Below are 22278 nucleotides of genomic sequence, written 5' to 3' on the forward strand. Positions count from 1 at the left end.
GGGTGGGGAGCAGAGCTAGACCAGGGCAGCGCCTGGCAGGATCAGGCCAGCCGGATTTGAATCCTGTGATTCCCACAGGTCCTTTACCTTCTCTTGGGCCTCAATTTCCTCATCCTTCCCTGCCGCCCTCTTCTGTGGTCAGAAGCGATGTAGGATGCGAAGGGGCTTGGTCAAGGTTAATTGACGGACTGATGTCTTTAGTAGGGGTCCTGGGCAAAATGAGAGAGATAATACAAGGTGCTGTGAGCCGGTTGGAGTCTGCAGAGAGAAGCTTGCTTCCAGGGGGAGGCCGGCTCCACTGGTCGGGCGGGGCGGAGCTGGTCGCACGGCGGCGGTGGTTGCGGGGAAACGGCTGCGCGCCGTTTCTGCCCTGGCAGCAGCCCGGAGCTGGGCGCCCTCCGGGGCACGGGGCCCCACGACGAGCTGCATCTTTACGTTCACGAGGCTGGGTGAAGTGGCTGGGGTGCAAAGCCCGCGCTGGGGTCTTGGAGCCTTTTGTGCAGGACCCGGAGAAGGAAAGAAACGTGGGCCCAGGCTGGCGAGGAGGCAGGGAAGGAAGAGGGAACCTAGCGCCGAGAGGCCGCAGGATGATACACCAGGGTGTCGCGGGGTGATACAGGGTCCTTGTGGGGTTGTGGACAGAGGGTGTGACTTGACCCTGGGAATCAGCTAGCTCAGTGCCCACCGTGCCCCAGGCTCACTCTCCGTGGCTGCAGCGATAGTGACGTCTCATTCCTGCCATTTATTTATTTACTTATTTAATATATTTATATATATTTATTTATGTTTGGCTGCGTTGGGTCTTCGTTGCTTCACGCAGGCTTTCTCTAGTTGCGGCGAGCGGGGGCTACTCTTTGTTGCCGTGCGTGGGCTTCTCACTGCGGTGGCTTCTCTTGTTGCGGAGCACAGGCTCTAGGCACGTGGGCTTCAGTAGTTGTGGCACGCGGGCTGAGTAGTTGTGACTCGCAGGCTCTAGAGCGCAGGCTCAGTAGTTGTGGCGCACGGGCTTTGTTGCTCCACAGCATGTGGGATCTTCCCGGACCAGGGCTCAAACCTGTGCCCCCTGCACTGGCAGGCGGATTCTTAACGACTGTGCCACCAGGGAAGTCCTCTTGCCATTTATTGCCTACTGCTATGTACCAGGCACCAAGCCAGGGGCTTTATATGCACACCACCTCTCGCCCTTTTGACAAACCCACCAGGAAGGTATTATTATTCCCCATTTTATAGACTAGAAAAGAGACTCAGAGAGCCAAGGCGACTTCTACAAAGTGGAGAAAACCAGGTTTGGAGTCCAGGCTGGCTTTCCCCAAAGCCTGTGAGCTGTGCCCTTCCTGCTGTGTCATGCCACATCTCGGTGGCGGCTGTTTGCCGAGGGTCTTCTAGGTGCCTGGCACATTCCACACATTATTTTTGGTTTTTGCAGCAACCCTGCAAGATAAGCACAGTTACCTGCCTTTTACAGATGGGAAAACAGTTCAGAGAAAATGACTCGTCTGCCCAAGACCTCATGATGGCCTCTGGCAGAGACAACATTCCAACTCATGAGAGCAGTTGGAGTCCAGGCTCTGCTGCGTCTATCCACTCTGCCACACTGCTGCTCCTAAGGCTAGAGGCGGATGGCTGTGGACCCCTCAGGATGCTGGGCGTTGGGCTGGCGGCAATGAGAGTGGGTCTCCATCACACTGTTCTGAGGGCCTCGCAGGCCCCATTACACTGCTTTTGTTGGAGGCGCTGAGCGCAAATTCTGAGTAATAAAACGTGGGTGTCACCCCTGCCTTAGGACTTTATTCCATCTGAGGATATGAGAAATGGCCACAGAAAGCAATAATAATAAATGAGAATCATAGCTAACCATTACTGAGCCTCTCATACAGTGCTATCCAATAGAAGTTTCTTCAGTGATGGAAATACTCTGTGCTGTCCAATACAGTAGCCACTAGCCACACGTGCTTTTGAGCACTGGAAAAGTGGCACGTGCAGCTGAGGAATGAATGTTTTATTTTGATCAAATTTAAATTGCCGCATGTGGCTAGTGGCCACTGTGTGCAGTGCTGATACAGATGAGGCACTGTACCAAGAGCTTTCTCCATGGTCACTTATGAACCCTTACAACAACAATATGAGGTAGATTACTATCATCCCCATTTTACAGGGGGAACTGAGTCCTTGGGAAATGAGGAAATGTTCCCAAGTTCACCTGCTGAATATGTGGCAGGGCCAGGCTTTGAACTGATGTCTTCTTCCATCACAGGAGGGCCTGAGGTCAAGGTCAGGTTGCACTGGGGGACACGATGACAGTCAGAACCAGTGAGAATGGCACAGAGATGACAGATGGAGTTGGGGGTGGAGACAGGTGGTGGAGTGGGACATGATCCTTGCAAGAGGGGCCGTTGGGACCCCCCACCCAGGGAAAGCACCCTGACCTGGAGACTGGGTCAGCTTGGCTCCTATCTGCCCCTTACTCTGGATTTGCGCCCTGGCTCTGCCACTTTCTGGGTGACCATAGGCACTCACACCCCCTCCTTGTGTCTCAATTGCTTCATCTGTAAAGTAGGAATGAGAATAGTGCCAGCCTCAGGCAGGATTGTGCATAGTTGTGTAACATACCATCCTCCTTGTTAGCTCCTGAAACTTTATCCTGGGGCGGGTACACCAGCTGCCTCTGGCGAGCAGAGGGGCAAACACTCACTTGATCTTGATTTTCAGGACAGACACAGACTGTGAAAGTGGGGCCTCACCGTCCAGGGAGTGTCAGAAAAGTTACCACATTCTCAGGACAGGGTCCAAGGATGAGAATTGAGTGGGGCCTGCTCTGAGGGTTGTGCTCTGGCCCCTCCTTCTAGCCCAGGAGAGCCCTCTGCAGGCTAGGGGCAGAGGCCTCTAGGGACAAGTTATTGGCATTCTTAATTTCTAACTGGTCAGACCTGTTAACCAGAGCTGCAGGCTCTGTATCATATTTCTGGCTTTGTCTGACTTTCTTTGTTCTCCTTTTTATTATGGAAAGTTTCAAACATTACAAAATTAGAGAGAATAGTATAAGAAGCCTCTTCCCCATGTTCATCACTACAGCTAAACTTCACCAGTCAACTCAAGGCCAATCATGTTTTTTACCTATATCGCTACCACTCCCTGGTCCCCTACCCAAGGTTATTTTGAAGTAAATCCCACCATGTCAGGTTTCTAATAGTCCCTGTGACCCTCACATAAATTTCTGCTGGGAGTACAAGTTGGTGAAACTTCAGGGAAGGGCACTTTTGCAATCTCAAAATGCTAACATCAATGCCTTTTGATCTGCACTTCTATGTGAAGAATTCATCACACAGGTGACATCCCTGCACTTGTGCAAAATGAGGCTTGTATATGGTTGTTTATTCCAGCACTTTTTATGGTGGTAAACAATTACAAACAACCTAAAGGTCCAGGAAAGGGGATTGGCTAAAAAATTTTACATCTGGAATATAGAATATGGAATTCTATAGTGCTATAAAAAGGAATGTGGAAGTTCTTTATAAAATGACATGGATTGAGTTCCCCAGTGTATTTTGGGTGTGTGTGTGTTTGTGTGTTTTGTTTTTGGCTGCACCATGCAGCATGCGGGATCTTAGTTCCCCGAACAGGGATTGAATCTGTGCCCCCTGCATTGCAGCGAAATCCCTTACAATGTATTCTTAAAAGAAGAAAGTACAGAACTCTGTGAATGTCATGCTATAATATGTATAAAAACAGGGGAAATAATGTTTTTGAAATATGCAATTATTTCTAGAAACATGAACTTGGAAACTTGGTTACCTTGCTAGAGAGGGACTAGGTGGCTGGTGAACAAGGGTGGAAGAGAGAACTTCCTCTTCATACGCTTTCTACTTTTTGAATTTTGTACTAATTTTTAAAACTCCTGTGTTTTAAAACTAGAATTCCCTCTTTTTCCTGTAAACCTAAAACTGCTCTTAAATTTAGTCTATTAGTTAACAAAAAGGTATTTATCCAGATGGGGTGATGACTTATGTTTACACAAAAGCTTGCACAAAATATTCATAATTGTCAAAAAGGTGAGTGGATAAAGAAACCATGAATATTATTACAAATAATGGAATATTACTCAGCAATAAAAAGAAATGTGCTATCAAGCCATGAAAAGACATGAAAAACCGTAAGTGCATATTACTAAGTAAAAGAAGCCAGTTTTAAAGCCTGCATAATGTATGATTCCAACTATATGATGTTCAGAAAAAGGCAAAACTACAGAGATAGTAAAAAGATGAGTAGTTGCCGGGGGTTAGGGCGAGGAGGGAGGAAAGGATGAATAGGTGGAGCACAGGGGATTTTTAGGGCAGTGAAAATACTCTGTATAATACTGTAGTGATGCCTACATGACATTATGCATTTTTTAAAACCCATAGATGTAAAACACAAGAGTGACCCTAATGTAATCTATGGACTTTAGTTAATAATAATATATCAGTATTGTCCATCTATTGTAATAAATGTACCACACCAATGCAAGAGGCTAATAATAGGGGGAATCTGTGCAGGAGAGTGAGAGAGGTTATATGAGAACTCTGCACTTTCTGGTTAATTTTTCTCTAAACCTAAAACTGCTCTAAAAATAGTCTATTAATTAAAAAAAAAAAAATAGAGGGCTTCCCTGGTGGCGCAGTGGTTAAGAATCCGCCTGCCAATGCAGGGGGCACGGGTTCGGGCCCTGGTCCTGGAAGATCCCACATGCCGCGGAGCAACTAAGCCCGTGTGCCACAACTACTGAGCCCATGTGCTACAACTACTGAAGCCTGCGCACCTAGAGCCCGCGCTCTGCAACAAGAGAAGCCACCGCAGTGAGAAGCCCACGCACCGCAATGAAGACCCAATGCAGCCAATAAATAAATAAATAAATAAATATTAAAAAAGAGAAAAGAATCAAAATAAAATAAAATTAAAATTAAAAAAAAAAAAAGAATTCCTAATTACCTTGGATCTGAAGAATCTCCCTGCTCCCTCTGCTTGTGAGGTTGTGGTTGTGAGTGGGGTGAAGAGTGTGAGGAAACTTGTCCGCCTGGAACGTGGGTCACCTGAGTATTGCCATGGGTGGTAGCATTGGTGCAGGCGCCATGGTCTTGGGTGAGACTGTTGCTTGCAGAATAAGCGGGAGTGTTAAGGGGGGTGGTTAGGCAGGCTGTCGATTCTTGGACTCTGAATGTCGGTGGCGTTTGGCCTCTATCCTGTAAGCAATAGGGAGTCATCGTTACTAAGTCCAAGGTCGTCCTGCTCGCGGCACAACAGGCCAGTAATTTGAGAGACGGGTTGTTGTGGCAGGGAATAGTGACTTTATTCGGAAAGCCAGCAGACCGAGAAGATGATGGACTAGTGTCCCAAAGGACCATCTTCCCCGAGTCAGGATTCAGGCTTCTTTCATACTAAAAGGGGAGGGGGTGTGGTTGGTGGTTGCAAACTTCTTGGCACCGGAATCCTTTGAATCCTTTGTTCTTGCAGCTGTTTACGCAGGCCTGGTCACAGTGTTCCTGTAAACCTCCAACAAGACAAATGTTATTCTCTGTTCTGCAACTTTTTAATCTCTATATGAATGGAAGAGTGTTATCCCTTTAAAGGCCGGAGACTTGAGAACGGGCTATCCTGTATATTTCAGGCCATAGGCAACATTCTTTTCATGGTTAACTTGTAGCAAAAGCAATAGAATACAAAGGTTAAAGTAAAAGAAGCACATCAAATATGGAGTAGGATTTGTTCTTCCCTATTACTCTATGGAGAATTTTATCAGGAGAGTGACACAGGGAGAGCTGTGCTTCAGGAGACCTTCTCTGGGCTTCACGCCTCTGTCTGTAAAACCAGAGGCTGCGCCAGTAGTCATGCAGGTCCTCTGCAGCTCTAAGGTTCTGACATCAAAGCCTTTTCCGACTTTCCAAGCCTCTTCTCCTCCCTGCCCAACCCCCTTTGATTTTTCTGCCACTCAGTGCTGTGCTGAGACTGGAACCACCCCCAGGGGACAGTCTTCTGAATGAAGTCTGTGCCTCGCGAGCAATTGTTTTATTTATTTATTTATTTTTCTCTCCTTTTGAAGTCTTCCGGGAGAAAAACCAAATCTGTGCTGGCTCCAAGGAGGAGCAAGTTGGAAGGGAGTTAGAGATAAGAAGATGGGTAGTCAAATCCCTGCAGGGTTCTACAGCACCAGCAGGCTGCAGTCCGGCTCCTGCCAGGGCGTTTCCTGCTAGAAAGACTTGACTCTGAGCCGTCCAAGCTGCTAGAGCCTCCAGCTGCTTGTGTGAACTGGGGGAGGTTTCTCTGCTCCTTCCAAATCATCTCCTGTCAGCACAGTGTGATTTATGAGATTTTCCTCTAAAATATGAGAACACTGGCTCCTGATCATGCCCTGTAATGGAGGAAGGCAGTGGCTGCAGCATTTTTGATAAATAATATCTCTTTAGCCCACCGTCTTGTTACAAAAAGGATACAAGAAGTTGAATACACAACTTCTTGCGCATTCAACACAAGAAGTTAGATTCAAGTCTTTTAAAAAAAAGTAATATGGCCTCAGTTTAGTGAGGAGTTGGAAGGGTCATTGCTCCCATCTGAAGGAGCTGGGCTTGAGTTTTAGCTTAACTGCCGCACACCAGCTGTTATGACCAGAGGCTACTTACCTCTGAGCCTCCACTTCCTCATCTATGGGGAAAAAGTGGGGGAATACCAGTAGCACCCACCTTAGAGGAGGTGCTATACAGATTATGTGAGATAAATATCCAAAGAACTCAGCATCAGGCGTGGAACACATGATGTGCTCTGTGAGTGCTCACAATTATTATTAAGGTTATTATGAGTCCTAAATAGTGGATGGTCTACAAGTAATTTTAAAAATATTTAGGGACTTCTCTGGAGGTCCAGTGGTTAAGACGTCGCCTTCCAATGCAGTGGGTGCGGGTTCGATCCCTGGTTGGGGAGCTAAGATCCCACATGCCTCCGGGCCAAAAAACCAAAACATAAAAACAGAAGCAATATTGTAACAAATTCAGTAAAGACTTTAAAAATGGTTCCCATCAAAAAAATCTTTAAAAAAATATTTAGAAAGCATTTTTGTAACTATGTGTTGATATGGCAGGGTTTGCACTTGTGGGAGTGAAGGCATCTCAATCCAATTTAACAAATAGGCTGTGTCAAGGAGTGCCTGTGTAGATTGTTACAGTTCATAGAACAAAATGTGACCTTGGACAAGTTCCTGATTGGTTCACACAGAAGCCTTGGTTTCTTCATCTGTAAAAATGGATAATAATAATATCCATGTCTGGTGTGGGAATAGTGTATGTGTGGTGTATGTGTGTGAGTGTGCATCTGGACATGTGTGGTGTGTGTGTGGTATGTGGTGTGTTTGTAGTGTGTGTGTGTGGTGGTTGTGGTTGTGTGGTGTGTGTGGTGTATGTGGTGTATGTGTGGTATGTGAGTTTGTGTGGTATATGTATGGTGTGTGTATGGTGTGTGTATGTGTGGTGGGTGTGTGTGGTGTGTGTAAATGGGTGCATGGTATGTGAGTGTGGTGTGTGCGTTTTGTGTGAGTGTGTGGCGTGTGTTGTGTGTCTGGTGTATGTGTGGTGTGTGTATGGTGCTTGTGTGGTGTGTGTGTGTGTGTGTGTGTGTGTGTGTGTGTGTGTTGGGTGAGATTCCCATAATCACAGCATTTGATGTCCTTGGGTAAAAGCACTTGGTAAAGGTAAATAGTAATTTGCTATACAGATACTGATATACCATGTGTGCTGGGAGAATCCACTGTTAGAACTTAAATTTCATTGGAGGAGCTAAGGCGATATGACGCGCATACATGAAGAATTAAAGAAATAGCTCGAGGCAGTCTGAGAGTAATTGCAAGTACCAAGGGAGTTCAGAGGAGGGTCACGAGGGCTGAGCTGTCCAGGACTTCCTGGGAGGAGCAGAGCTTGGGCTCTAAAGCACTGGTTTTAAAACTTTTTTGCTTGCCTACCCTCTGAATGAACTTTGGGGGGAAAAAATCTCTTTTGCCCCACACATTTTAACTTGACATCTGAAATGTTTCATTAGAAGTTTAAATAGTTACAAAGGATATCATTTCTGCCATGTTGTAAATATTGACCTCCTAGAGCAAAATTACCCTACTCTCTTAAATGTATCAAATGGAAACTAAATAACAGCAATTTTTAGTTTGCCGTTTTATTGAAGTATCACGTACAAACAGTAGAATGCCCAGATCTTAAGTGTGCATCTCAGTTCATTTTTACCAGTGTGCCTACCACCCAGATCAAGGTGTAACCGTCTATCTCCAGCATTCCAGAATGCACCCTCGCATCCCCTCTCAGTCAGTACCCCCCAAAGGTGATCATTTCTCTGACCTCTATCACCATAAACTATTTTTGCATGATCTCATGTTTTCTTCCTTCTTTCCATCAACATAAGGAGATTTAAGCAGGTAGCAAGCAGTAGTTCATTTTTTCTTTATCGTATGGTATTCCATTGAATGAATATCTCACATTTAAAAAATCTTACCTACTCTTTGCATAAATTCACTTGACTATTTTAAGAGTGACAAGCATTTTGAAATAAATTGCCCTATTGAAAAAAAATCTTATCTACTCTTAATGGACATTTTGGGTTGTTTCTAATATTTAGCTATAAATCTTCTATGAGTATCTTTCCATATTTTTTTGTAGACATAAACACTGATTTCTTTGGGGTATGATCCATGAGTGGAATTACCAGGTGGTAAGATAAATACCACAATACACTGGTATCCACCACCACTCATCAAAAATTACGTATACAAGGTAGAAATTTTACATTTACATTGTTCCTGTCTTTACCTTCTTGAACTCATAATTTCCTTCTACTTCCTTCACAGAATTTTATTGTAATATATTTTTATGCTTGAACTTTTTTATTTTTTTACTTATTATTTATTTATTTTATTTATTTTTTGGCTGTGTCAGGTCATAGTTGCGGCATGTGGGCTCTCTCTTTGAGGCATGCGAGCTCAGTAGTTGTGGCACATGGGCTTAGTTGCCCCACGACATGTGGGATCTTAGTTCCCTGACCAGGGATCGAACCCGCGTCCCCTGCATTGTAAGGCAGATTCTTTGCCACTGGACTACCAGGGAAGTCCCTGAACTTTTTTATTGATTACTCTATTCTTTTTACCCAAAATATGTATGTAAGTTGAAATGGACCTTTAAAAAAATTTCCTTTGACCATAAAACCCTAAGTATCTTTATTTCAGATTGATTTATCATACAGTTCATCAAAATAGTATCAATGTTTTATAATTTGATAAATAATTACTAAAAATAAAAAGTAAGATAGTATGGGAAATACTTCTCATAATGATATGGATGGCAGGTTGATGGCTTTAAGGTTGATGGCATAAGGACCATCCAGGGATCGTGTTAAAATGCAGATTGTGATTCAGAAGGTCTGGGTTGGGACCTGAGGTTCTGTGTTTCTAATAAGTCTCTGGATGATGCCAGTGCTGCTGGTCCATGGACCACACTTTGAGGAGCAAGGGTTTATGAATTAAGTTAAAGAAGATTTGCTAGCACCAACATTCTAAATCGTCCTCAAAGTCTGTCTTGACACTCTGGGGCACTGCACCATAGCCAGATTCTGGACGAGGGAGAAGTTGGTCTTTCTTCTGCAAAGAGAGAGGACGGTTGTGAAGAGTGAGGTGGGAAAGGAGAGATGCTGAGGCGCATTCTCAGGCAGAGGAGGCAAGAGTGGGAATGGAAACAGGATCGCAAACCGATTCCTTTGTAACACTTCCTGCCTGCGCACCCCTTGGGAAGGCTTCGAGTGCCCCAGAGTAGGGCTGCCCCCTTTGAAGACCATTTCTCCAAAGGATGCTAAGATGGTGCTGGCCACCTTTTCAGACAGGAGGCCCATTTCTGCAGGAGGAATTGGACACCTCCGGGACTGGTTTGGATTACTTGGAGAGTCCACTGGTGGTAAATCCAGAGAAGTGAAGTTTAGGGCCAGGTGATGGGTGGCCTTGAATTCCATGCTAAGGAGTTGGACTTAATACTCAGCCAGAGGGGGGGCCTTGGGCAGTTTTGAGCAGGGAGCTGGTGTGAGCATAGTGTGGGGAGACTGATCTCTTGAGCAGCTCGTGGCATGACAGGGAAGGGGTTAATGCATGGAGATGGCAGCAGTGGCAAAACCACTGGGATCTGGCTGTGATTTTTCTCTCTAGCCCCTGCTTGTGAACTTTTGCGCTGGTTGCACAGACCTGGTTCGCTCTGTCAGGATTTCCTGAAGTCTGGGCTACATTCTCTGGTGGTACCTGAGATGTTGATGCATGGAACTCAAGGTGATTCAGAGTAGAACACAGACATGGCCTTAAATAACCCTGAAACCTAAGAGTGAACAACCCTGAAACGCTCAGCCCTCGCTCAGTCCTGACTATACCTGGAGAAAGTCTGTCTTTAGCTCCTCTCACGCTCCCGTATTCCTCGTGTTGATGGAGATTGAGCAGTTTAGGCTTAGGGCATTTGATAGCAGTAGTGTTTAGAGAGAATTTTACAAAATTTCTGTTTTTGTTGAATAAATTTTCTACGTATCAGGATGGCAAGTCGTTCTAGTTTTACCCTTGTCATAATGACATAAAACTGTATGTTTCAAGTAAGTTCTTTCCAGTAAGAAAAATGAGCGAATTTACTAGATCATATGGAAGAAATAATAATACTGGTGGTGTGCGGGTATGGCAAAAATCGTGGTGGTGACGTGCAGTGATTCAACTTTGGAAAACACTGGGTTACACCATGGCAAAAACTGGCATTTGCTAAATCGTCCTGCCAATGCCTGGAGAGGCTCTGGGTGGCAGATGGTAGGGAGGGGGCAGCTGGAATTGCAGTGCCTGGGCCACTGGCATTGGGTCAACTGGGTGGGTCCGTCTGCTGTCCCCACCATTGCCTAACAGCCTGCTCCTCCCTCTGCCCGCAGAGATCCGCACGCAGCTGGTGGAGCAGTTCAAGTGCTTGGAGCAGCAGTCTGAGTCGAGGCTGCAGCTGCTCCAGGACCTCCAGGAGTTTTTCCGCCGGAAAGCCGAGATCGAGCTCGAGTACTCCCGCAGCCTGGAGAAACTGGCTGAGCGCTTCTCTTCCAAGATCCGCAGCTCCCGGGAGCACCAGTTCAAGTGAGAAGGGGCCAGGGGTCTGGGGTGGCGGGAGGCAGTGCCGGGGCCGAAGCAGAAAGGAGGCAAGGACTCACTGGGGGCAAATGGTGTGCTTCTAGGGCCCGGGGTCTGCAGGTAACTTCCAACTCCAAGCCTCAGTCTTCCTCAGCGTAAAGTGAAGCTAGAAATAGTTGCTACCCATAAAGATGCTGAAGGGAATACACAAGGGACCCAAGAGAAGTGCTTGTCACAGAGAGTAAGTGCTCAATAAATTGTTCTGTTGTGATTATCCCACCAAGCACCAGGCTCTGCGCTGGCTTCCATTTGGGCCAAGGTGACAGCCCACCTCCTTTCAGGACATCCTGACTCTACCCAGTTCTCTTTTATCTGGGGGTGAGCCAGCCCATGTCTGCATTCCTTCAGCACAATGGCCTCAGAATTTCTTCCCTGTGAAACAGATGCTCAAAGCATTCCTCTTCCTTCCTCCCCTGGAGGACGGTGCCAGGCTTAGTTGCTGCCTTAGTTGCTTATTTACATACACACACCCTCCACGGCCTAATTTCTCATACCCCAAGCTCTGATTTCGAGGAGGGAGGGAGGCTTGGTCCTCTTGGGCACGTCCCTGGCTGAGTCCTCCAGCTGCAAATGCCGCCAGCTCAGAACCCGTGGGGCCAGCCGCCAGGTGTGGGCAGGCGCCGCGACCTCACGGGGATGCTTCCTCCTGCACCTGTCTCCCCCTCCGCCATACTGCCTGGAGGTCCCCCTCCCCTGTGGGTCATCTCTCCAGTGAATGGCCCTCAACCTCAGGAGACCAGAGACTTGTTTCATCCTGCCTGCCCTGTTCTTCTTTCCCCTGGGTTCAATCTCTTTTTTTCTCTCTACGTAGGTTTAAATTGTGGTAAAATACACATAACATAAAGTTTACCATCTTAAATATTTTAAAATGTACAGGGGTGTGGCATTAAGTACATTCACACTGTTGTGCAACCATCACCCCCATCCTTCCCCAGAACCCTTGCTTCATCTTACAAGTGTGAAACTCTGCACCCTGTAAATAACACCCCATTTCCCTCTCCCCCTGCCCTGGCACCCACCATTCTACTGTCTATCTCTATGAGTCTGACTGCTCTAGGGACCTCATATTAGTGGAATCATACAGTATTTGTCCTTTTGTGCCTGGCTTATTCCACTTCGCCTAATGTCCGCAAGGTACCCCCATGTTGTCACATGTGTCAGAATGTCCTTCCTTTTTAAGGCTGAATGATACTCCATTGTGTGTATAGACCACACTTTGTTTAGTTGCGTCCACCTTGCTCTCTCTGTCTTTTGCATTCTGCTCCGGCCAGGGAGTGGTGTTCCTTTAAGCTCCCCTCAACATCTCCCTAAATCGGTGCCTCAGCATTTGAACACTCACTTTTGTGCCTTCTTCCCTTGACATTTGGGGAGAAGAAACTGCTTTATTAAAGGGCAAAAATGTATTACACTTTTGCAAATACCATGCATGTTTTTCCACCCAATCTCATCTATTCAAACTTTCATTGCAGGAGGATGCTTCTATTAATAACTTCCTCCCAGGCACTATCTGGGCCCTTTCATACATAATCTCATTTTTCTGATATATTTTTTGGAGAAAGTGTGTGCTTTTTAAAATGATAAAAGTAGAATACTCATTGTATACAATTTAGAAAATGTAGAAAAGTAGAAGAAAAAAAAATTACTCGCAGTCCCACCACTCAGCTCACATTTTGGTGCCTTTTCTTGCCTGTCTTTTAATAATAAAAACAACAGTGATGATTTATTGAGCACATTAACTGAGTACTTACTTTGAGCTGGGTGGGTATTACCACCCCATCTGAGAGACGAGGACAGCGAAGCTCTGACCGAGCGGCTTGTACAAACATGTCTGTGGGCCAGTTATTGGAAAGTGACAGACTTGAACCTTTGCTCTCATTCTGCCTCCTTGGCCGGAGATAAGAAAGGGCCTGGGTGTGGTCTGAGAACAGCCATGGACTCTGAACACTCCCCTAAAACCACAGACACACTGCAGAAGCGCACGTCTCTGGCTGGGCTGTCGTGGGAGCCATCCAGGCTGTGTGATCGGGCTGGAGCTCAGCTCCTGCCCCTCTCCTTCCTCTTGGTTTGAAATCAGCTCCCTTCCCGTTCTCGGTGTGAACATGGTGGAGAGGAGGGAGGCGGGGCACTGGGGGAGCATGGGCGGGCATCCCCTGTTCCCTTGCATTGCCTGTAATGAGCTCAGTCAGCCCCTCATGGCTTCATTAACTGAGGCCACCAGACAGAACAGGAGCCCCAGCTGGCAGTCCGGCCAAGCAGGCCGCTGGACACACTCTGAACGTCTAATTAGGGTGTGGCCCTGGCCAGTGCAGCTGCTGCAGGCCCTCTGCATGAGGCTAATGCTTTGGCATTGCCCCCGATGGCTTTTGGAAGCAGGAGTCTCCAGGGGATGCCTGGACTTGCCCTTCGACCCCAGGGCCAACCAGCCTGACCTGTGGCTGCCTCTTCTTTGGAGCTCAGTGCACAGGCTCTGTGCTGTGCTCTGTCCTGGCTGTCCAGAGAAGCCTTGTCCTGCTGTCTTGTAGATCCTTTATTAAGAGGGTCCACCTATCTGCCAGGGACCCTCTCAGGGGGTGGGTCTGGTCATTTTATTCCTACTGCACTGGGCCCCCTCGGGGCAGAGGTGGGGCCTTCGTGAGTGAGCAGGAGGAAGGGAGGAAGAAAGGGAGGGAGGGGATTTACTTGGTCTATAAAGTTCACTGTGGCTGAGAGATTTGGTTCAGAGAGGGAATTAATTTGCCCAAGATCTCACAGCAAATTAGTGGCAAAACTGGGATGGGCACTGCCGTAGTCCCCTTGGGCTGCTATAACAAAGTGCCATGGGCTGGGTGGCTTGTAAACACACGTGTTTTTCTCACACTTCTGGAGGCCGGAAGCCTGAGGTCAGGGTGCCGGCGTGGTGAGGTTCTGGCGAGCGCCCTCCTGTGGCTTGCGGACGCCTGATTCTCCTTGTGTCCTCACACAGTGAGAGGAACAGAGAGAGGAAGCAAGCTCTAGAGACTCTTACAAGGGCACTAATCCCATCATGAGGGCTCCCTTCCTCTCGCCCTTATCTAATCCTAATTACCTGCCAACGGCCCCATGTCCTAACACCATCACATTGGGAGTAGGGTGTCAGCATATGACTTCTGGGGCGACACAAACATTCAGTCCGTGACAGGAACTCACATCTCTTGACTCCAAGTCCAGTGCTCCTCCTTTTGCTCCATGGGCTCCGTCTCTCTACGGCTCCAGCTGCTCCCTCTCCACCTGGGCAGTTGAAAAATTTACAGCTGCCCAAGAGGTACCCAAGAGGAGTCTGGGCTAGACTCACCCAGGCTGAGTTCCATGTGGCACCTGATTCAAAGAAAGGCTCAGCTGGTGGCCCTGACGGTTTACCTGGGGCAGGTTGAACATTCAGAGAACAACATCATCACATGTGTCTTTTCTACCATCACATATTTCTATTCCAACACTTTTTTCAAAGCACTCTGACGTCTTTGCTCTCTTACAATCCTGATGATAACCCAGGGATGCAGAGAGGAAGCCAGTGGTTTTATCTCAAGCCAACTGAGTGCCAGGCAAGCTGAGTGGGATTTTACAAAGGACACATCGTGAGCTGTTGAGTGAGAAAACCCAGGGCTCCTGGCTTCCAGCTCAGGCTTCTCTCTCCGAAAAGCCATGTGGGCCATCATATTTGAAATGTGTATATTGAGGACCTCTTATTTTCTTAGACCGTGCTTCATGATGAAGACACACAGGTTAATGAGACACTGTCCCCCCCCCGCCCCTCTCGAGAGCACGTGGCGTGGGGGATGTCCATAGGTGGTGTGCTTGGGGCAGGCACCCAGTCCCCGGGGCCCTGTTCTTTGAACCCTGCCACCTGCTTGTTCTTTAGGCCTCAGCGTTTAGATGTCACTTCCTCTGCAAAGCTTCCTTGAGTCTGACCTGATGCCTTCCTGTGTGTGCCCACAATATTCTGCGCTTGTTGATTTGCTTATTCAGTCGGTATTTATCGAGCACCTACCACGTGCCTGGCCCTGGCTTACAGTGGCAAACAAGACAGACTTGGTTCCTCCTGTGGTGGAACTTACCATCTAGTGGAGGAGAGAGATGCAAATCAAACATAGAAAACAAATAAACAAATCCAATGATTGCTGGGATGGAACGATTGCTAGGGTATGGGTTGGAGCGTCTAAGACAGCTTCCCCCACGTTCCCTGGCACTTTGGTGAAGACAGCTGTAAGGCTGGGCTCAGCTGGGCTGCCTCCCTCTCCACATGGGGCCAGGGCCTCACTGCAGTCGTGGGAGCTCAGGGCACCGAGGTGGCAGGGGGAAATCCGCAGTCTTCTTGGACCCCACCTCCAGCCCCTGCCCAGATTCTCTTGATCAGAGTGGTCTCAGCTCTAGCTCAGCTTCAAGGGAGGGAAAATAAACCCCTCCTCTCACTGGAGGACTGTCAAAGGATTTGCAGCCCTCTTGAATCCTCCACACTGAGCTAAAGCGTCAGCCAGGGAAGACTTCTGGAGGAAGTGGCATTTAAGCGGAGACCCGAGGGATGAGAAGGAGCAGCCGTGGGGACAGTGTGAGGGGAAGAGAGGCCAGTGGGGCTGGAACTGGTGGCGAGGAGAGCCGTAGCCATCCTCAGTAGGAGTAGCATGATCTGATTTCCATTTTTGAAAGATCACCCTGGATTGGAGGGGGCAAGAGTGGAGCTGAGGAGACTAGCAGGGTGATGGGAGTATAGCTCTCCAGGCAGGGGTGACGATGGCCTGGGTGACAGCAGAGCTGACAGAGAGTGGACAGGTGCTGGGAAATCTGTCAGAGGCAGAATTGAGGAAAAGAGAAGAATCTGTTTCTGACTTGAGATGCAGGGACTTGAGAAGGGCCTAAGGCAGAAGCTGCCACCCTGTGTTGTAGTCACCTTTTTTCCTTGTCTGCCCCTCTTTTGACGACTGGGCTGCCAGCTCTGAGATGGAAGAGGAGGTGGCTGTTGACTTGGGGTCCCTAGCACCTGGCACCAGGTTTGGCATATGGTTGGTCCTCACTGAATGTTTGTTGAATGAATGAATGAAGGTCAGGTGGTAATTAACGTGGCTCTGGGCTGGGGGTGGTTGGGGGCAGGGAAGGGGACATTTGCGGCTGCAGTAGGAGCTTGGGGAGGCCATTTGGGTGAAGGCAAAGGTACCACCAGTTGTGGTGCCTGGCACAGGCACAGGGTTGCTGAGAGGACAGTCCTTCACTGGGGGATCGGGACCGCAGAGGTCGAGCTCTAGTTTAGAGTGTGGTCTTCACCAGCAGCTTCAGCGTCCCCATGCCGGGGGGACTTGTCAGAAGAGCAAAGTCTCTGGCCTCCCCTCAGACCCGCTGAATGAGAAACTCTGGGGGTGGGGCCCAGCAATTTGTATTTTAACAAGCCCTCCAGGGGATTCTGATGGCCATTCACTGTTGAAGAGTTGCCCAGGATGATGACTTTCTAGGTGATAAATTGTTTACAATTCACTTTCAGGCTGTGCTGGCTTTCCAGACCCCTCCTCTCCCCCAGCATAAAATCCATAATCCACTGCCCTTTTGCAGCCGGGCCCGACCTGCGCTGGCCTTGTCCTTTTCGAGGCTGGGAGCCTGGCCACATGAGCAGGAATGTGCTGGGGAAGGCGGCACACAGGGACCTTAAGACCTGCCTCTGGGGGTAGAGGGATGTCCTGCAAACAAATTGGGTAGTTCTAGGAAGCCAGAGGTTTCCTGGAACTAAGATTTCTTCTTCCTCCAGAGAAGTGTTTTCTGAAACTCCAACACCTTGAGCTGTCCAGCTCTGGAGGCTGGTGGTCGGGCGTGCGGGAGGAGGCAAAGAGAGCGAGAATGAGTGGAGGTGGGAAAGACTGCCACTCTGTACCTCCCCTTAGAGATTCCCCATGAAAGGCTCTGAGAGGTTTTACAATAAATAAGCCTGTTGACTTCTTTCTGAAGGCTGTTTGACCACAGGATTCTCCCTCCCTCAGGATATTTATTAATTTTTTACCAAACAAGCGCTCCTTGGGACCCAGTTTAAAAAGCTCTGTTGAGGGCTTCCCTGGTGGCGCAGTGGTTGAGAATCTGCCTGCCAATGCAGGGGACACAGGTTCGAGCCCTGGTCTGGGAAGATCCCACATGCCGCGGAGCAACTGGGCCCGTGAGCCACAACTACTGAGCCTGAGCGTCTGGAGCCTCTGCTCCTCAACAAGAGAGGCCGCGATAGTGAGAGGCCCGCGCACCGCGATGAAGAGTGGCCCCCACTCGCTGCAACTGGAGAAAGCCCTCACACAGAAACAAAGCCCCAACACAGCCAAAAATTAAAATAATAAATAAATAATAAATAAATAATTTTAAAAAAAAAAGCTCTGTTGAGACAAACTCTGGATTCCCCTCTGGAATGTTCATGCTGCATGCAAATAGTGTGGGAGGTGACAGAGCCCCCTTCTTTTCTGACTCCCTCCGTTTTTGATACCCCTGACCTTCCGGGGATATACCTGCTAAAAATGCTCTCTCCAGAAGTTTAAGTGTTGGTTGCTGCTATTTGGACAGCTGTGAAAAAAAAGCAACAGGGAATTCTATTCAAATATGTTTAAACTGTGGAAAGTCAGAGTGTGGAAAGAGCTGGGAGGTGCTTGGCCAGTCAGTGAATGATGCTTAATATTCTCTGCACAGGAGGTTTGGAGCATCTCTTAGCTTCACGGAGCAGGTGAGAGGGAGGATTCACTGAGCAACTAAGTTGATTGCCAAGAAAATGCTTCTTTGGGGGGATAAAACATCACAGACTTTGTTTCCACAGATGTAACATTTCCCTAAAAAGATGCTATAATTTAGACTTAGCCTTCCAGGTGAATCCTAAGGATAGAAGCACTTTTGTAGTGAGTAAAATGTGCAAAGGATTCAGAATGAAAAGGTTTGCTCAGACCGAGGTGGGGATAATGGAGGAGGTCCTCCAGGTGGGAATCGCATCTCCATTCATAGCTGCTGCTGTTACTATGGCTACTGTCGCACCAGTGATGGCTTTCCAGTAATGCTGTCCAGAGCTGGTATTCTCCTAGGACAGGTTGCCAGCCGACTCTTTCCTGATGGCTCTGTGTCTGTGCTGTGCAGGTTGTTTAATCTTTCAAATTCCCCCCACATCCATATTACCATATGCCCGGTGCCCTATAGATGTTTGACATGGATCGTCTCATTTAAACTTCATGGTAAACGTTGTGACCTCTGAGGCAGGTACTATCTCTGTCTTTCTAGTTGAAAACATTGAGGCTTTGAGAAATTAAGTAATTTGTTCAGAGGGACACAGCTAGAACAGGTAAGTGGCAGAACTAGGATTTTTTTTTAATATTTTAATTTTATTGGAGTATAGTTGATTTACAATGTTGTGTTAACTTCAGGTGTACAGCAAAGTGATTCAGTTATACATATACATATATTCATTCTTTTTTAGATTATTTTCTCATATAGGTTGTCACAGAATATTGGGTAGAGTTCCCTGTGCTATACAGTAGGTCTTTGTTGGTTATCTGTCTTATATATAGTAGTGTGTGTGTGTTCATCCCAAGCTCCTGATTTAACCCTCCCCCCGACATTTCCCCTTTGGTAACCATAAGTTTGTTTTCGATGTCTGTAAGTCTGCTTCTGTTTTGTAAAACAGTTCATCTGTATCTTTTTTTAAAAAATTAGATTCCACATATGGGTGATATCATATGATGTTTGTCTTTCTCTGTCTGACTTACTTCATTTACGATGATAATCTAGGATTCTAATCTTGGTTTAACTGGCTCCAAAGTGCAAAATTTCTTCTAGCTGCATGACTCTCGGTATGTCCCCTCACCTCTCTGGGCTGGTTTCGTGTTTCCTGAGAGTCACCCATCAGTCCAGACCACACCCTCCTTGTGTGGGCATCAGAGGGCTCCTTCTTCTACAGCTGATCAGCTCATGCTCGTCTCCCCAGGGCCAGCTCAGGGCTCACCTCCTCTGCGAAGTCCCTGCTGCAGGTCCCAGGTTCACAGTCATTGCTCCTCCCCTGGCCTACCATGGTGATCTGTATGTCGCTCTCCTGGGGCTCGGGTCAGATTATCAAGGAATGATCCAGTTCATATGTCTGGTTCTCCCACCTCAGTCTGCCAGCTGCTTGAAGACAAGGGGCCATTTCTAGTCCCTCTCTCTCTCTGACATACAATAGAAGCTCTATCAAAGTTTTTTGAACGAATAACTGAAAAGACCAAGATACTACTAAATACTTTCTTCAAATACTTGAAGGAAATAGACTTGTGGGGATGCTGAAGGAGAGAAGTGAGGTCCAAGGATAGCATTTTCAGAAAAGCAGACTTTAACTCAACCTTGAGAACGTTCCAGTAGCCAGAGCTGTCCAGCAAGAAAAGGGCTGCCTTGGGAGGTGCGGGTGCCAATCCATGGAGGTATGTACACAACAGTCGGGTGTTTTAGGGGCACATTTCTGTAATGTGAAGCCTTGTCAGACCGGATCAGTGTTCCTCAGAATGAGGGAGGGACCATCGATAGCACGTGAGCCATAAATAGCGACTGATCTTTTCAGTTCTCTTTCAGTCTTTGCAGTTATAGTTTGGTTCTAGTGTGTTGCTAACACCTCGCTAACCCTCCTTTTAACAAACAGACAACAGATCTTGGGTATTAGCATCTGCCTAGGATTCAATGATACTGTTTTGAACTTACTTTTTTCCAGTAACCTTCTATTTAGGGCAAGTAAAGCTGGTTTTTAAAATTTTATTTTAACTAAGACTAGGGAAAGTCCTTTTTGTAAATAAATCCATTTAAGTAAAAAGAGACACTCAACAGGGAGGTATGAAGTATGGTGGTGTGCGGGACGGCAGAAATCCTGAAGCCAACATGAGATACCCCGAGGGCCGCTGCCAGCTCCTCCTGGAAAGTGAACATCTTTCATCTCCACCCTCTTCATCCCCCACCTTTGTTTTCATTGCTGGGAGGGATTTTAAGGCAGGAGGGTCAGCCCCTTGAGTGGTCTTTGCAATGGCTACAGCCCCTTATCCTCCTTCCAGTTTTTCCTTCTGGGGCCTCCCCAGATCCTACACCCAGTTTCCTGGACTCCTCAGAGACTGTAATCAGCAACTTCCAAAGTATTAATATTAACCAGGACGTGATTTATTTATATTTGGATATACTTGATATACATAGATACGTGCATATCATTTAAATTTTATTCTAAAAATGAAAATAGATGTGTAATAAAGATAAAATAGATGTTGTTGTAATTAACAAGCAGTGATATGCAGGGTTTTAGTTTTGACTCAATTCCATTAGGCAAAGAGGACAATAATGATCTTCCAAGATTATACAGCACCTTACACTTTGCAGAGTACCTCCCCAGCCTTTAGCTGCTTAAATCCTCCCAAGAATCCTGGTGGGGCTGGGGGAGTCAGGGAAGGTGTCGTCATCCCCATCTGACAGGCAAGGGACCTGAAGGCCAGCCAGGGTGGGCCTGGCTTAGGATCCCCGCTGGTTGGTGAAAGAACTGACCGGAGGAACTGTGGGTCAGCACCCTTCCTCTGCCGGGTGCTGCACGTACCACGTGATGCACCCATTTTGCAGGTGGATAAACCAAGGCAAAGGGTCTCACAGGGAAAGAGAAGATGAGGTTGGCCAGACATTGCCTAATGAGGCAGGAATTTTTGTTCCAGTACCAAGAATACATTCAGCGAGTCAAAAGGGAGCTCAGGAGTGCTGCTGGACCAGACCCAGTGTGCCATCACTTTGAGGTGTGAGGACCGATCCTCAGGGTGGAGGGGGCGTCTCTGGACCATTGGCACTGGACCTTGAAGTACACATAAGGGTTTGCTGGGGGAAAAGGTAGTAATGAGAGGAGGAAAACCAACATTTATAGCAAACCTACATGGGCTGTATGGTTATATACATCAGTCAATGGATTTTCCCAATAGCCAAGTGAGGTGCTGGTGGCAATAATAGTGATGCCAGTAATAATGATTATTACTATTATCAGGCGCTGGGTTTGATGCTGAGAGTGTCTTATGAATTACCTCATTTAATCCTTAAAGCACCACTGTTAGGTAGGCGTTATCAACCCTGTTTTACAGATACAGAAAGAAAAGGTTTGACTAGCTTCCCCATTCACCCAGCTGGTGAGGAGCAGAACTGGTATTTGAACCCCAGCCTTTGACTCCATAGCACCCAGCATGGGTAAGCAGAACCTGCTTCGGGCAGGTGACCCAATGGATGTAGTTCATCCCTTATGGAATGACTGTCTCAGGGCTGGTGTCAGCCAACAGCAGCTTCTAAGTCAGCAGATCTCAGCTTCATGAAGGGGCTGCCCTGCCCTGAAGCCTCACGCCCACTGTTTGCCACCAGGTGACTCGCAGGCAAAGCCCCAAATTCTCCCCCCTCACCTGGACAGCTGCTCTGCCTCCCACCTGGCCTTCCCACCCAGCGATCATATCACTGGACCATTCAAAACCTTCATTCAACCTTGACCTTCGAAGTCCTTCGTGGTCTGGCTCCTCCCTTCCTGCCACCTTTTCACCATGCCCTGCATCACTGCTGCCCGAGCCCAAAAGAACTTCTTTCAGCCCCGGAACATCCATGTCTTGTCTGACCTCACAGCTTCACACTCAGCCTTCCGTCTGCCTGCAGGATATGTCCATCTTTGTGTTTCCCACCCAGCAAACTCTTACGTGTACTTCAAGCCCACTGCAGATGTTTCTGTGATTACCCATCCACCCTGAGGCAGAATGAGCCACTCCCTCCCCCACTCCTCTGAGATCCCCTTCCTCACACAGCATAACATAGGAAACATCTGTTACTCTCCCCTGCTCAGCATCCCTCCCTTCTTCTTTTCATAACGAGACCTAGATTTTCCTCTGGGGAATCATCCCTGAACAATGGTGAGCCTGTGACCAGCATTGTATCCTCTTGGCCACAGAGCTTTAATCTAGCGACCTGCAATTCCAGGATTTTTGGTGGAACAGGTGGGGAAAAGCTCTCTTTTTACTGGGATTACTAGCAGTCAGGGTACTTTTGGTTTGGAGACGGCCTGCCTGAGAGTGAAGCCAGCACAGAGAGAGGAAAGCAGAGGC

At 47.6% G+C, this 22278-nt stretch overlaps 1 protein-coding gene across 5 annotated transcripts in view; it reads left to right on the forward strand.

The window, feature by feature from the left end:
• The window catches only part of SRGAP3 (SLIT-ROBO Rho GTPase activating protein 3), a 261732-nt gene that overhangs the window by 108913 nt on the left and 130541 nt on the right, over window positions 1–22278 (forward strand). For all 5 annotated transcript variants that reach the window (XM_057555522.1, XM_057555523.1, XM_057555524.1 and 2 more), the window contains exon 2: window positions 10960–11152. In XM_057555522.1, coding sequence (XP_057411505.1) covers window positions 10960–11152 — 193 coding nt within the window. The remainder of the gene's footprint in view (window positions 1–10959; window positions 11153–22278) is intronic.

The sequence above is a fragment of the Balaenoptera acutorostrata genome, chromosome 10 (genome assembly GCF_949987535.1).
Source record: "Balaenoptera acutorostrata chromosome 10, mBalAcu1.1, whole genome shotgun sequence".
In the NCBI taxonomy this organism is placed as follows: domain Eukaryota; kingdom Metazoa; phylum Chordata; class Mammalia; order Artiodactyla; family Balaenopteridae; genus Balaenoptera; species Balaenoptera acutorostrata.